The sequence below is a fragment of the Poecilia formosa genome, unplaced genomic scaffold (assembly GCF_000485575.1).
Source record: "Poecilia formosa unplaced genomic scaffold, Poecilia_formosa-5.1.2 Scaffold62, whole genome shotgun sequence".
Lineage (NCBI taxonomy): Eukaryota > Metazoa > Chordata > Actinopteri > Cyprinodontiformes > Poeciliidae > Poecilia > Poecilia formosa.
Genome location: NW_006800001.1, coordinates 69,269 through 81,476, shown reverse-complemented (window position 1 = coordinate 81,476; position 12,208 = coordinate 69,269). Strand labels below are relative to the sequence as shown.

Sequence of the window (12,208 nt, the reverse complement as noted above, 5' to 3'; positions counted from 1 at the left end):
TTACGGCTGGAGAAGCGAGGCTGTGTGAGTCGTTCACGTCAGACTGATGGAGGTTTAGCAGAAGCGGGAACAGAAACCAAAAACAGCAGCAGACACAAAGACTCTGATGGTATCTTCTCATCGCGCTGTTCTACTGACGTTCAGGTGTGTATTGTTTACAGCTGCTGCGTTAGGATCGCACTTATCTGCCATGTTGCAGTTGATAGACATGAAGGCGGCTGGGTCGGTTAATTCGTTTTTTTCTTTCTTTTTTTTCTTCTGGTTTTTTTTTCGCAATTTAACTCGTGACTGGCTATGTTTTGCAGTAAGACAGAAAATTGTTTGACTGAAGTAAACCATGTTGCTCGTCTATTCTTGTTGGCTGACCTGTGCGATTTCAGCACCAAGAGGAGGGGACAGCTCCACTGATCCCTCCAACCACAATAGAAGGAGACTCTTGCTCCTGTAAAGGCCCATGACAACAACACAGAACTCAGGAGGCTTTCTTACCTGTACGACTGCATGCATTTCATATTTTTTTTATTTTTTTTATTTTTATTTTTATTTATTTTTTTTTTGCTAAATAACAATGGACAGTGATGTGGTCAAAAGTCAAGGTATTGTTTCATAACCCTAACTTCTCCATAACTTTATCCTTGACTCTATGATGTTGTATGTTCACTAATGTTCTCTAAAAACTCTGAGGTTTTCGCAAGGTAGTTGTATTTAGCCTTTTTGTGATGCTAAAGAGCCATTATCGAAGTACTAGTAAATTTATTTTGACAGCATTGGAGCTGTGGAGCTTCTCTGGTGATCCAAAAAGAAGAAAAAAAAACAGTAGACCTCATATTCTACTCTAAACTCAAATCAAAACTATTTAAATATCTGCATATAAAACAATGGTTTCAATGCTTTTTTTCCCCCCCTGGATGCAGAGAGCTGCTGAATGGTTGAATTATACTCTGTTATTGTGAAACAGTCTGTGTGAATCTGTTTTTGTTTGATGTGTTCATGAGAGAACAACAGAGCATTATTGTGTATGACAGCTACTATACTGGGATGTCTTTTTTTTTTTTACTCTCTATTAGGAGTAAACTGCTCTCACCAAGATGTCAGAGAGATGGAAGCTCTTTAGTCTCCACCCTCCCTGTTGATCCTGTGCTTTGAGGAGCATAAATAAAATAAGCATGAAATAGTAGTAACCAAAACAGAAAACTAAGAGAGATAGAGCAGAAGATGGGATCACACAGGGGTTTTTTTTGTTTTTTTTTTTGTTTTTTTTTTAAGAAGGACTGGGTAATGCACTCTGCCCACTTACCTAAATAAGACAAACCGATTTAAACCTCTGACCTGCATTTCCACAGACACCCAATTCAGGATGTCCATTCTGGAGCGTTTGGAGCAAATGGAGCAAAGGATGGCTGAAATAACCAATCAGAACCCTGGCTCAGAAGCCATGGCAACCAAGGGTGGAGGAGTAGAGGGGGGAGGAGCCAATGATCAGCGGTCTCAAGTAAGACATAGAGTCCGTTGTGTGGAAATGTTTCCTGTACAACTACATAAAAGTGTCTAACATGAAAGAAGAAGAAGGGAGAAAAAAAAAACATCAAAGTTAAGAAAATCAATCAAGGTTCATTTGTAAAACAGTGTTTCATAAAGATGAAGTTTCGTCCTGCAACGTGTTATTCTCGTCAAACTTACAAGCACAGACAGAATTTAATATCCTAAACCTTTAATGAATCATATGAAATAAACTTTTGATAAAATGACACTTCTATGAGTTATCTTCGTCACATTTTTCAGTTCATTTATTGATCTAAAAATAAAGTGCATTCATTTAGATGTATTTATTTTCCCTGTAAATGTGCTGCAAAAAAGGAGGAGAGGAGTCAGGAGATACAGTAGTCAACCAGACAGAGAGTTAACTCAACCAATCTTTCCTCAGTTGACTCTGATCAGTAGAGAAGAAGATTAGATCCACAAGGGGAAAAGAAATCTGAGATTAAACTCAAACTTTCTTTTTATTTCTTCCTACGGTTCTAATCCTCTCCCAAAGATCAGTGATCGACTAGTCCAATAATGAAAAACTGGATTTTTGTCCCTCTATTCATTGAATGCAACAAAAAGTGAGGTGTGAGGTTCTCCACATGTTTTGTCCTTAAACTAACTCACCAAAACATGTTTTTTTTGTTTGTTTTTTTACTATTTTGACATCACAAAAATTATACAAAAGAAAAGCATATTTTGCATAAAGCAAAATATGCTATTTTAATCTCATAATTCCAGACTGCTACTTCTCTGACCCAGGATATTGTTGTTATTTCATGACTTCAAAAAAAAAAAAGAAAAATAATGAAAAAAGCAGGACAGAACCCAAATAAAACCAGAGAGTGGTATTGGCAGCTGGACATTTGGATAAAAGATTTCCCAACATTTTATCTCATTTGCCTTTTTTCCTTCTCAACCCTCAGAGCTCCCCTGATCAGAGCACATTTGAGGGTCGTGTGGTGGTGGTGTGTGAGAAGATGATGTCCCAGCCCTGTTGGACTTCTTCAAACCAGCTCGTCCACAGCAAGAACTCCAGAGGAATGACGCTACTGCATCTGGCCGCAGCTCAGGGTTACGCGGGGCTCATCCAGACACTCATCCGCTGGCGGTGAGTAACGCTCGGACGTGACCCTCCGCTGTGGAGGTGAAGTGATTTCTCATTTGCTGCTTCGCTTCACAGCACAAAGCATGCCGACAGCATTGACCTGGAACTGGAAGTGGATCCTCTTAACGTCGACCACTTCTCCTGCACGCCACTAGTGAGTGATCAGTACTGTTACATTCTTCTTCTTCTTCTTCTTCTTCTTCTTCTTCTTTTTTTTTCACTTTTTTTTCCCCTGTGTGTATGAGGTTTATGTTATTCTATCTTCTGTAGATGTGGGCGTGTGCTTTGGGCCACACTGAGGCGGCACTGGTTCTGTACCAGTGGGACCCAAGAGCTCTTGCCATTCCTGACTCTCTGGGTCGCCTGCCGCTGAATATCGCCCGGTCCCGTGGTCACACTCGATTGGCCGAGCTCTTGGAGCAACTGCAGCAGAGTCCTCAAACGAAGGGCCAGCCTGCGGACAGTTGGATGGAGAAGTGGAAAGGAGGATCGCAGAACAGAGGAATCAACAACAGCTCCAGCACCAACCCAACCCCAGGTTCCAAGAGCATCTTGTGTTTGTTTGTTTTGTTTGTTTTTTTCAGTAGCATAATATGTTTTGTTCAGGATTGAGGTTTTAATTGATGAAGGAAACTAACTAGAAACGTTTTTATACGGATTTTGACTGGTATTAAGGGAGTAGTCTGCACACATGTGGTCAGTAATTGTGCAAAAGTCATAAAAATCCATCCAGCAGCCTGTTTCAAGCCCACTAAGTGTCATTTTCTATCTTGTGTTTTATGCTGCACTGGCTGACTGATTTTCTTAACTGAGAAAAGCTCTGTCTGAGCTTTTATCCCAGCTTTAGATATACTTAATGTTTACTGGTGAGACTAAATGGCACTAAGCTTAAAAGAAGGATAAAAACATTAATTATGTTCTTTTTGCAATGTTAACACCACCCATCACTTAATTTGTAGAAGTCTAATAATACTGCCAATGCGTTTTTTAAAATAAAAATAAAGGATAAAGTCAGTGCCTTATAAAAGTATACTCCTTGAACGTCTTTAGTTTTTATCGTGTGAGAGCTTCATCACATTGTGATGGTATTTCACACAATGTTTTCAAAGTTTTTGATAAAAGAGATTTGAAATGTGAGCCGTAAATATGTGTTCACTATTATCCTTCTGTTATCCTTCTGAAAGGTGAATCCTCCCCTCTAAGATTTTACAATATTTTGCTCCATCCATCTATAACCAGCTTCCCTCTAGAGGAAAAACATGCCACCGTGTGACACCGATGCCATATTTTACTGTTGCAGTCCTGTGTTCGCAGTAATCTGAGGCGGTTTTCCTGTAAACAGCATTTCAGATGAAAGCGCAGCGTTCAGTGTTTGCCTCATCTGACACAAAGGCCCTCATCCTCATGTTTGCTGTGTTCCCGAAATAGCTCGCAGCAAAATTCAAACAGAACAACCTTTTCATTATGCTGTTTGTTCACTAATGTTCTTTAACAAACCCCAAAGGCCTTCACAGAACAGCTGGATTCATCCTGAGATTGAATCACACGCACGCAGCTGTGCTAATTAAGTGTCTTCTGGAGGCAGTTGGCAGCACTGGATTTTATTTTGGGGTAGCAGATTAGAGGACTTTATTTGTAAAAAAAAAAAATAAATAAATAAAAAAAAGTAAAAATTATGGATCATTTTCCTTAATTTCTATACTTATGCACTTTGTTGCATGAGTCTATCTCATTAACTTCCAGTAAAATACATTGAAGAATGTGACTACAACAGGTAAAAACCGCTTTGAGATGTTAAACATGTTAAATATAAATATCTAAGAGAGTGTAAATAGTTTTGAGAGACACTGTGATTATGTGTTAAAACACAAGCAAGCACCACTTCACAAATTATGCCAAATTATAGTGACACTGCTATCTAACACGAGAAGTTTCTCTGTGAACATTCTTTTTGGTTTGCTAAGAAATGAGAGCTCCTCACGTCGTGAGTTAGTATCTATTTTTTTATTATTATTATTATTATTCTTGAACACTTTTTGGCTTAGTCGAACTCTGCTCATTTTTGTCACTGAGCAGGATGTGGTTTTTGGTAGGAATTTGTGGTACGTTGTAAGGTTTGTTGTCATTTTTAACTTTTTTTTTTTCACCTGTGTAGAGGTGAGAAGAAACAGAACAGAGAGCCAACCATTAAACCAGAGCTGGAGCCAAACTGGTCAAACGCCCCAACCAGGAGCCAACGTGGAAGAAGGAGGTCCCCCCCCAGCCAAGCGTCTCAAATCTAACCCCGCGAGCCAACAGCAGCTCACCAACTCGGCCCCCGGCGCCAACACCATCAGCTCCCTCCTCGACTCTTCCCCGAGGCCTAATCCTCTCCAGTCCGTCTTACCCAAGTCCCAAAAAACTGAGCTCAGCTACCAGAGAGCACCTCTTTCCAGCTCCACCCCGGACCGGCCTCGGTTCCCCGGTGCCCCGTTCTCTCACCTGCAGGCCAGGATAAGGAGGTCTGAGGGGGGCAACGTGTGGAGCCTGAGACGGTCTCTCGGGCAAAACAGTCTGGTCCGGAGAATTCAAGGAAAAGAACGGCTGGCCATCCATCTGCGGCAGAGAGTGCTGTCCGACAGGGGAGAGGAGACTGAGCTGCTGACCTACCAGGATCACTCAGATGACTTTCAGGTATAGTGAGCGGTTTTATTTTGCTCTACTCAGAGAATGTTTTGGTGTAAGGAATACATTTTTTTTTAAAAATCATAAAGAGAAGACAGGAAAAGTTAACTTTAAAACTTCCTTCACTTGTTATAGGTGGACATCACGATGCTTGCTGATCACATCATGGATGCTTCAGCTGGAAGGCTTAAGCAGACCACAGTCACTGAAACAGATTCTGCAAAGGTTGGCATCAGCAGTGATGTAAAGTCACTGTCTGGTTACCTTGATGAGGTGGAAAGGTGAGTCAAAGTCTCTTGATATTACCACGATTCTTTAAATAATCCAGCAAATGTTTTCTTGTGAAGTGGAAATGCAAGAATAAGTTGCTATAGTAATTTACAATTTTTTTAAAGTACATAAATCACTGTCACAGCATTCAGCTTGGTATCTTGGTTTTGTTTTTGTGTTTTCCGTGCAGGTTTCTAAAATCTAAGCCCCAGGCTACAAGCCCCAAACCAAATTCACTCTCAGGGCTGGAGGAGCAGCTGACTCCTCATGCAAACCAAGAGCCCTCGTCTCCCTTTGACTGGAGCTCCTTCCTCTGTGCAGCTATGAAGGAGGAGAAGTTGAAAACAAACTCCTCCTGTCTAGCCATGACTGAGTCAGAGCAGCAAGAGCTGTACGAAACCATCAGGCGTGCTCTGCACTCCCTCAGAAAACACAAGGCAAGTTATGACCTCCGCTCCTGCAGACGGTGCGGCTGATGCGTATCTCGCTCTGTGACTCTATTGTCAACCAGTGATTTTGTTACATTTGCAATGTTAGGTTAAATTATTTCTAACATTCTTCTCAGGGTCCCATTCAGGAACAACACAAAGAGATTGCAGCAGTGATTCAACGCTGCTACAAGAGATACAAGCAGGTAAGATTGTTGATTTTAATAGAGACTTTTTGTTGTTGTTGTTGGAAAGTAGATTGTGTTACACTGAATGTGTAAATATAGCTTGAAGGTCTCTGTGTGTGTTAAAGAAAATACTCTGAATGTCTTGACTGGAAATGAATGTTCCCTCACGGCCATTCTGTGCACCAAATACAGATGTAAAAACTCTCAGAAAGGACTGAGAAACAATCGTTTGCTTCTGCTTCAAATCAGTGTCTGATTCACAAAGCAAATAGTTCTGGTTACATGATATTTTAACATCAGGACATTCAGGACACAGACCCCTGAGGACTGACTTAGGAAACTGATTTAGGGGTATCAGATTAAAGGGAGCTAAAATAAATGCAAGCCACACTTATCAGATATTTATAAGTTAAACATGAAAAAAAAAACATGTGTAAGATCACTTTCTTTCATTTCGCAAGATTGCACAAAATCCAAAGACAACATGTTAAATTTGTGGTTGTAGCATAAAAAATGTGGAAAGGTCCAAGGGGTAAAGTTACTTGAGGAAGGCCATGTAGAAAAGTAAGGAACAAAATATACAAAAAAATAAAAAAATTCAGAAAACACTTCTTTGCTAACATCACGCTTCATGTCTGTCTTCCCTTACAGTATGCACTTTATAAGAGGATGACTTTGGCAGCCATCCTGATCCAGAGTCGTTTCCGGAGTTTCCACGAACAGAGGAAGTTCCAGCAGAGTCGTAGGGCAGCAGTCCTCATCCAGCAATACTACCGCTCCTACAAGCACTCCCTCAGGTGCTCCATGTGCTCACGCGGGTGTGACGTCGCTGGGGTTGCACAAGAGATGTCACTAAAGCATCTGTCGCTTGTCTTTTGTTTGCAGCAGCATCCTCACTAAAAAACAGAACCAGGCTGCTCGCAAGATCCTGAGGTTCCTGCTCCGCTGCCGCCACAGGTGAGCCGCGAGCCTCCGGCCACATTCTCAAACTCATCTCACGCAAGGGCACCATGTCATGCACTCATACCACCCACCCACTAACACACATACACAGACTAACAGCGGTGCTAATGGTTGCTGTTGTTTTGCTGCTCCTGTGAAGCCCCTTGATGGACCACAGGCCTCTGAAACAGGTGAGTCCCCTCTTGCTCCCTCTCTTTCGAAGGCTGATGCCTGTTTGCATGACAGCAGAAGGAGAGGGAGAGGCAGAGGAGTTCCTGGATCATTATCCTTCCCTCCTGCTCTCTTCTTTCCTCCCTATCTCTCTCTGTCTGCCTCGAAGGACTGCCGAATGATGACAATAAATGTGCATGACTGACAGATAGAGACGCAAATCTTGCATACGGTCTTCTTGGGGGCATGTTCCGATTATCACAAGGGGACATCGAGGGTTGCTTGGCATGCAAATTTTTTGTGTGCCTTGATGGATGTAGCTGGTACAGAGGATCTGAGTGTATGTCTGCTGTGTAAGGATGTGAATTTAAGGAGATTTTGTCAAACATCTGCTGATTTCTCTTTGACACTTGAGGGATGATATCAAAAAAAAAGAAAAACAACTTGCTGTTAAAGTGCTTTGCAAGAGTATTTTATCACTTTGTGCTTTTTCACATTCTGTTCGATTGCAACCACAAAGTTCAATATATTTTATTAGGAAATGGAAGCTTAGCAATAGATTCTTTTTTTTTCCAGAGGAAACCATGAGAAGTATGTTGGAAATTTCTTTTTTGTTGTTGTTGTTTATTAGAGAACATCAGTGAACAAACACCATCAGAAAAAAACAAGAAATGCAACAGACAGGTCAGGAAAAAAGTTGTGGATGAGTTAGGTTGTATAAACAACATTCCAAGCTTTGAACATCTCAAAGAGTCACTATTTAATCAATAGTCTGAAAATGAAAAGAGTTTGTCACAACTGCAAACCCACCAAGGTATGACTGTCCACATAAACTGCAAAATACAGAAGAATAGTAATCAGCCTCATACCGAGAGGCCCATGGAGGAGCAGCATAGATCCAATGCTGAAATGGGAAAATCTGCAACCTTTAACCATCCATTCCACAGATCTGGCCTTTAGATTAGAAAGGCAAGATAGCCGTGAAGGATGGAAAGCAGGGCTAAAACTGCAGCTCCTGCAAGAAAATATGTTAGAGACTGTAAAAGAGTCAAGACTGGAGTGAAGGTTCATCTTCCAGCAGGACTACAAGCCAAAATGTGCAGCCTGAGCTGCAAAGGAATGGTTTAGGCAAAAGCTTGTTCATGAATGAGACAGTTAAAGTCCAGTCCTACTGACTGAGAATTTGCTAAGTCATTGCTGTTCACCTCCAATCAACCTGACAGAGCCTGAGTTTTTTGTTTGTTTGTTTTTTTTTTTTTGGGGGGGGGTTGTTTTGTTTTTTGTTTTTTTTTAAGAAAAATGGGTCAAAGATTTAGTTTTGGATGTGCAAAGACTCGCAGTTGCAATTGCAACAACAGGTGTCTCTTCATAACGTTGAGTCAGAGGAGCTGAATCCAAATGCATGCTAAACTTCAAGGTTTTTATATGTAAGAAAAGCATGCGCTACTTTGTGTCGGTCTATCGTATCGACTCCCAGTGAAATACACTGAATTTTGTGGTTGTAATGTAACAAAATGCAATGTGAACAGCTTAGCGAGCCACTCCGTACGCACACACTGACCTTGCAAACGTGTTTTCTGATTGTGTGTCTAATGTGCGTTTGGTTCTCCTCAGGGCCAGAGAGCAGAGAAAGGCCAGGGGTCCTGAGAATGCATCACCAGGCCCTGCACACAGCCCCATCAGCCTGTGATCAATCTACCCTCCTCCCCTCTTTTCCCCCCCAATCCATGTCTCCTGCCCCACCCCCATCCCTCTCCGTTTCCATCGCCCAGCCCTCTCCTTGTCCCCTCTTTTCTCCTCCTTGCTCTCAACCTCCCTGGCCTCATTTCTCAAGAGGAACAAAAAAAAAAAAAAAAAAAAACTCTTCCCAGACAGACTGAGGACAGGATAGGTGTCCATCATGGCAGCTCAGACAGACATACTGCTGGGCAGAGCCCCAGAACCAGGCTCTGCTCACAGCACTGATCCTCCTCCAGTTTAACTGGGAGGCCATCACATTAACCTCATGGCATTCTTTGCACTCCTCATGGGTATGTTTCTTTGCAAGAGCAAGTTGTCGAGCGGGACAAGCAGTTCAAAGGAAAAACAAAAACAGACAAAAAAAAAAAAAGAGGAAGTGCCTGACGACAACATCCTGCTGTTTGAGACAAGCGGCTGGATGTGCTGAAGAGGCTCCGACAGGGAACAGCTGGCTAGCAAAAGAGGCAACTTTGACATGCAGAAAACACAAAACCCCGCTGTGTTTTTTTGTATCCAAACAGAGATCTGTGAAAGAATAAGAAAACCATAAACCAAAAAAAAAACCTCACTTCTGTGTTGCATTTGCATGCAAGGTTTTCCCCCTCCCCCGCTTATTCCTCCTCTATATCATCCTACAGAGCTACAGTGGCAAATCATTCTGCTGATTCAGTATCTCACAGTATCACCCAACCACTCTGACTCACCGGCTTACAAAGCTATTAGTCACCTAATCAAACAGAAAAAAGGAAAAAAAAAAAAAAAACAGGGGGGGAGGAACTGCACTTGAATGTACAAGGAGCATTGTTAGAGAAAAGGGAAGCGGCCTGAATAACGATGTCTTAATTTGCTACATGGACTTTGTATGGAGTTGTTCTCAGCGGCAGCACTTTTGCTCGCCCGACGTGGTGTGTCCGTGTTCGTTCAATTCAATGCATGTGTTTGAGCTACGAGCTCCTGCATGCTTGCCAAAACTGCTTTAGTGTTGTTTCTTTTTGTATTTCTATGTGTAACTGTGTCTCATGTCTTCATCGACTTATCCTTGCCCTGTGTAATGTGAACCGTGTAAGGACAAATGACTTCTTTTTTTTTTTTTCTTTTTTTTGGGGGGGTGCTTTATTTATTATTTATTTATTTAAGGGTCTAATTCTTTCTTTAACTGGATCAAGAGTGGCTTAGCTCGAGACTGGTCCCCCAACTCAAAAAAAAAAACCTCCCCTCCCCCCTCCCGGTGTGATAAAATATGACATGTTCCAATGGTTAAATGTCTCTGTTAGTTTGTTCTGCGTGAACCTCCAAATCCTAACTGTGGTTTTGAGGACAGAGTCACATAACATTGCCTTGACTTCTTCTTGACTCCAAGAGGTCTCTATGCTTGCTCTGTAAAGGACGTGGGTCCGATACTTGCCCCTGTGCAGGGCACCGCTCCCTGTATTAGCCCCTATACGGGCAATCAAATCCATATTTTGGACTATTGCATATTTCTGTATATAAACTGACGAGGTAAGGGGATACAAGGACCCTGAAACTTTTTCATAAGAAGACTGTATTTAAGATTATAAATTATTTTACTTCCCGTAACGAGAACTTTAGACAGAGATCTGGGTACACAGGACGGCATATTGCTTGTAAATAATGTAGATAATACAGACAAAGTAATGTGCATGAGATTTAAGACAAAAGAAACAGCTAAAAGAACATGTTAGTGGCTATGGACTGTGAGAGGATTTTAACTGCTTCACTTTAAGAGTATCCAGTATAAGTGTTATTGAAAAAGAACATTTTTCTTAAAAGCATGCAAACGAAAAATCTAACATTAGAACTATAAGTGGGAAAACAAAGTAAGCTGAAACCATGATCTTTCAGACAAAAAAAAAGACAAAAAACAAAACAAAAAAAAAAAACATTTACACTTTGTGCTTTTGTTTCTTGGCTAGCAAAAATTAAACCCGTTTTGCCAGTAGTGCCAATCATTATGAATGCTACTTTTGCCTAACAAACACAGTATGTTACGCTGGGGAAACCAGTGCTCTAAAGTTATCAGCAAGATCCACAGAGGCAGCACATGCTGACAGTAAACAATAGTAAACCTAGTTCTAGCTCAGATGTAGACCTACAAGTCCTGAAGTTTGTCTGAAAAAAGGTAGACTTATGCATAAAGTGATGATGCAAGTATAAAAGACGATGCTAAAGTTGCCGATGATGATAAAATGTGAATGCTATGGCTGGTAAATAATGAAGAGAAGAGGTGGGTGTAAAAAGTCTGCACACATTAAAATGCCAGGATCCTGTGATACAAAAAGATGTTCATCTCTTACCATCTTTAATGTGAAACATAGGCTTATATATAGGTGTTGGTGTATAAGATTTAATGTGAAACTGCTTATTTGGTTAATTTCATTTGAACTGCATTGTACAGGAAGACATGGGGGGAGCTTTGTGACCTTTTGTCTGGGAAAAGGGACTTTATAAATTCAATTTATTAACTTTTTTTTCTGTGAACCTTACCGCTCAGTTAAAAACAAACTGAAATCTTTTAAATAATAATAATAATAATAACGTGGTTGCATAAGTGTGGACAACCGTAAGCTAAAGCTTTGCTGAAACATGTTCTGATTTTATTACAGCTTGTGTTGGAGTCTGTCACCAGGACGCATGTTGACTTCATAATATTTGTTCGCTCTTACTTGAAAATTATCCAAATCTGCCATATTACGAGAACGTCTCCTGCACTCAGCCCTCCTCAGATGATACGTCCGAGCACCGGCTGTTCATCTTCAGCTTTATAGCAGAAACCTGAAGGTTTTAGTGCTGACTTTTCATAGTTCTCAGAAATTATTTTATTTTCACTTCCACCAAAACAAAAACAACAAAAAGTCCAGCCTTTTTTTTTTTTTTTCTGTCAAAGAAAATGCATTCCCCCACCTGCTTTTGGAAGACTTTGAAGGTTGCTCTACAGATTTTTGGTTGGATCAATCTCGTCGTAAGAAAAGGCATTTGTGTTGCCATCCTAACAGCCCAGGCGTGCGAGAGGTACAGGAGATTGTTGGAGTTCAAAAACAGCAAAAGAGGATCTTACGCTCCTATACAACCACTTTATTTCAGGGGTTTTTGTTTCGCCTAAAAGATTTCAGTTTGTTTGTTTAGGAGGAAAAAGTTTATCTTTGTCACTTTTT

General features: G+C 41.0%; 1 protein-coding gene across 4 annotated transcripts; it reads left to right on the top strand.

Moving 5' to 3' along the window:
• Positions 1–6: 6 nt before the first annotated feature.
• LOC103139503 (calmodulin-binding transcription activator 2-like) lies at positions 7–10,900 on the top strand. 4 transcript variants are annotated; one of them, XM_016672518.1, is made up of 13 exons: positions 7–144; positions 1,344–1,492; positions 2,451–2,635; positions 2,708–2,786; positions 2,903–3,170; positions 4,788–5,305; positions 5,432–5,577; positions 5,757–6,003; positions 6,132–6,200; positions 6,834–6,979; positions 7,071–7,139; positions 7,285–7,315; positions 8,910–10,900. In XM_016672518.1, exons 2-13 carry the CDS (start codon positions 1,358–1,360, stop codon positions 8,940–8,942), a joined length of 1,926 nt encoding a protein of 641 aa, XP_016528004.1. In that variant the 5' UTR covers positions 7–144; positions 1,344–1,357; the 3' UTR covers positions 8,943–10,900. The 4 variants fall into 4 exon arrangements, with proteins under 4 accessions (XP_016528004.1, XP_016528003.1, XP_016528002.1 ...); XM_016672517.1 differs by having other exon boundaries at positions 7,068–7,139; XM_016672516.1 differs by lacking the exon at positions 7,285–7,315.
• Positions 10,901–12,208: the final 1,308 nt, after the last annotated feature.

What these genes read in the sequence shown, in the direction of transcription:
- LOC103139503 (XM_007554161.2), top strand. Translation starts at nt 1,358, where the DNA reads ATGTCCATTCTGGAGCGTTTGGAGCAAATGGAGCAAAGGATGGCTGAA. An exon ending in ATCACTCAGATGACTTTCAG is followed by an intron (nt 5,306 to 5,431) that starts GTATAGTGAGCG and finishes CACTTGTTATAG; the next exon opens with GTGGACATCACGATGCTTGC. An exon ending in TCCTACAAGCACTCCCTCAG is followed by an intron (nt 6,980 to 7,067) that starts GTGCTCCATGTG and finishes TTTTGTTTGCAG; the next exon opens with CAGCATCCTCACTAAAAAAC.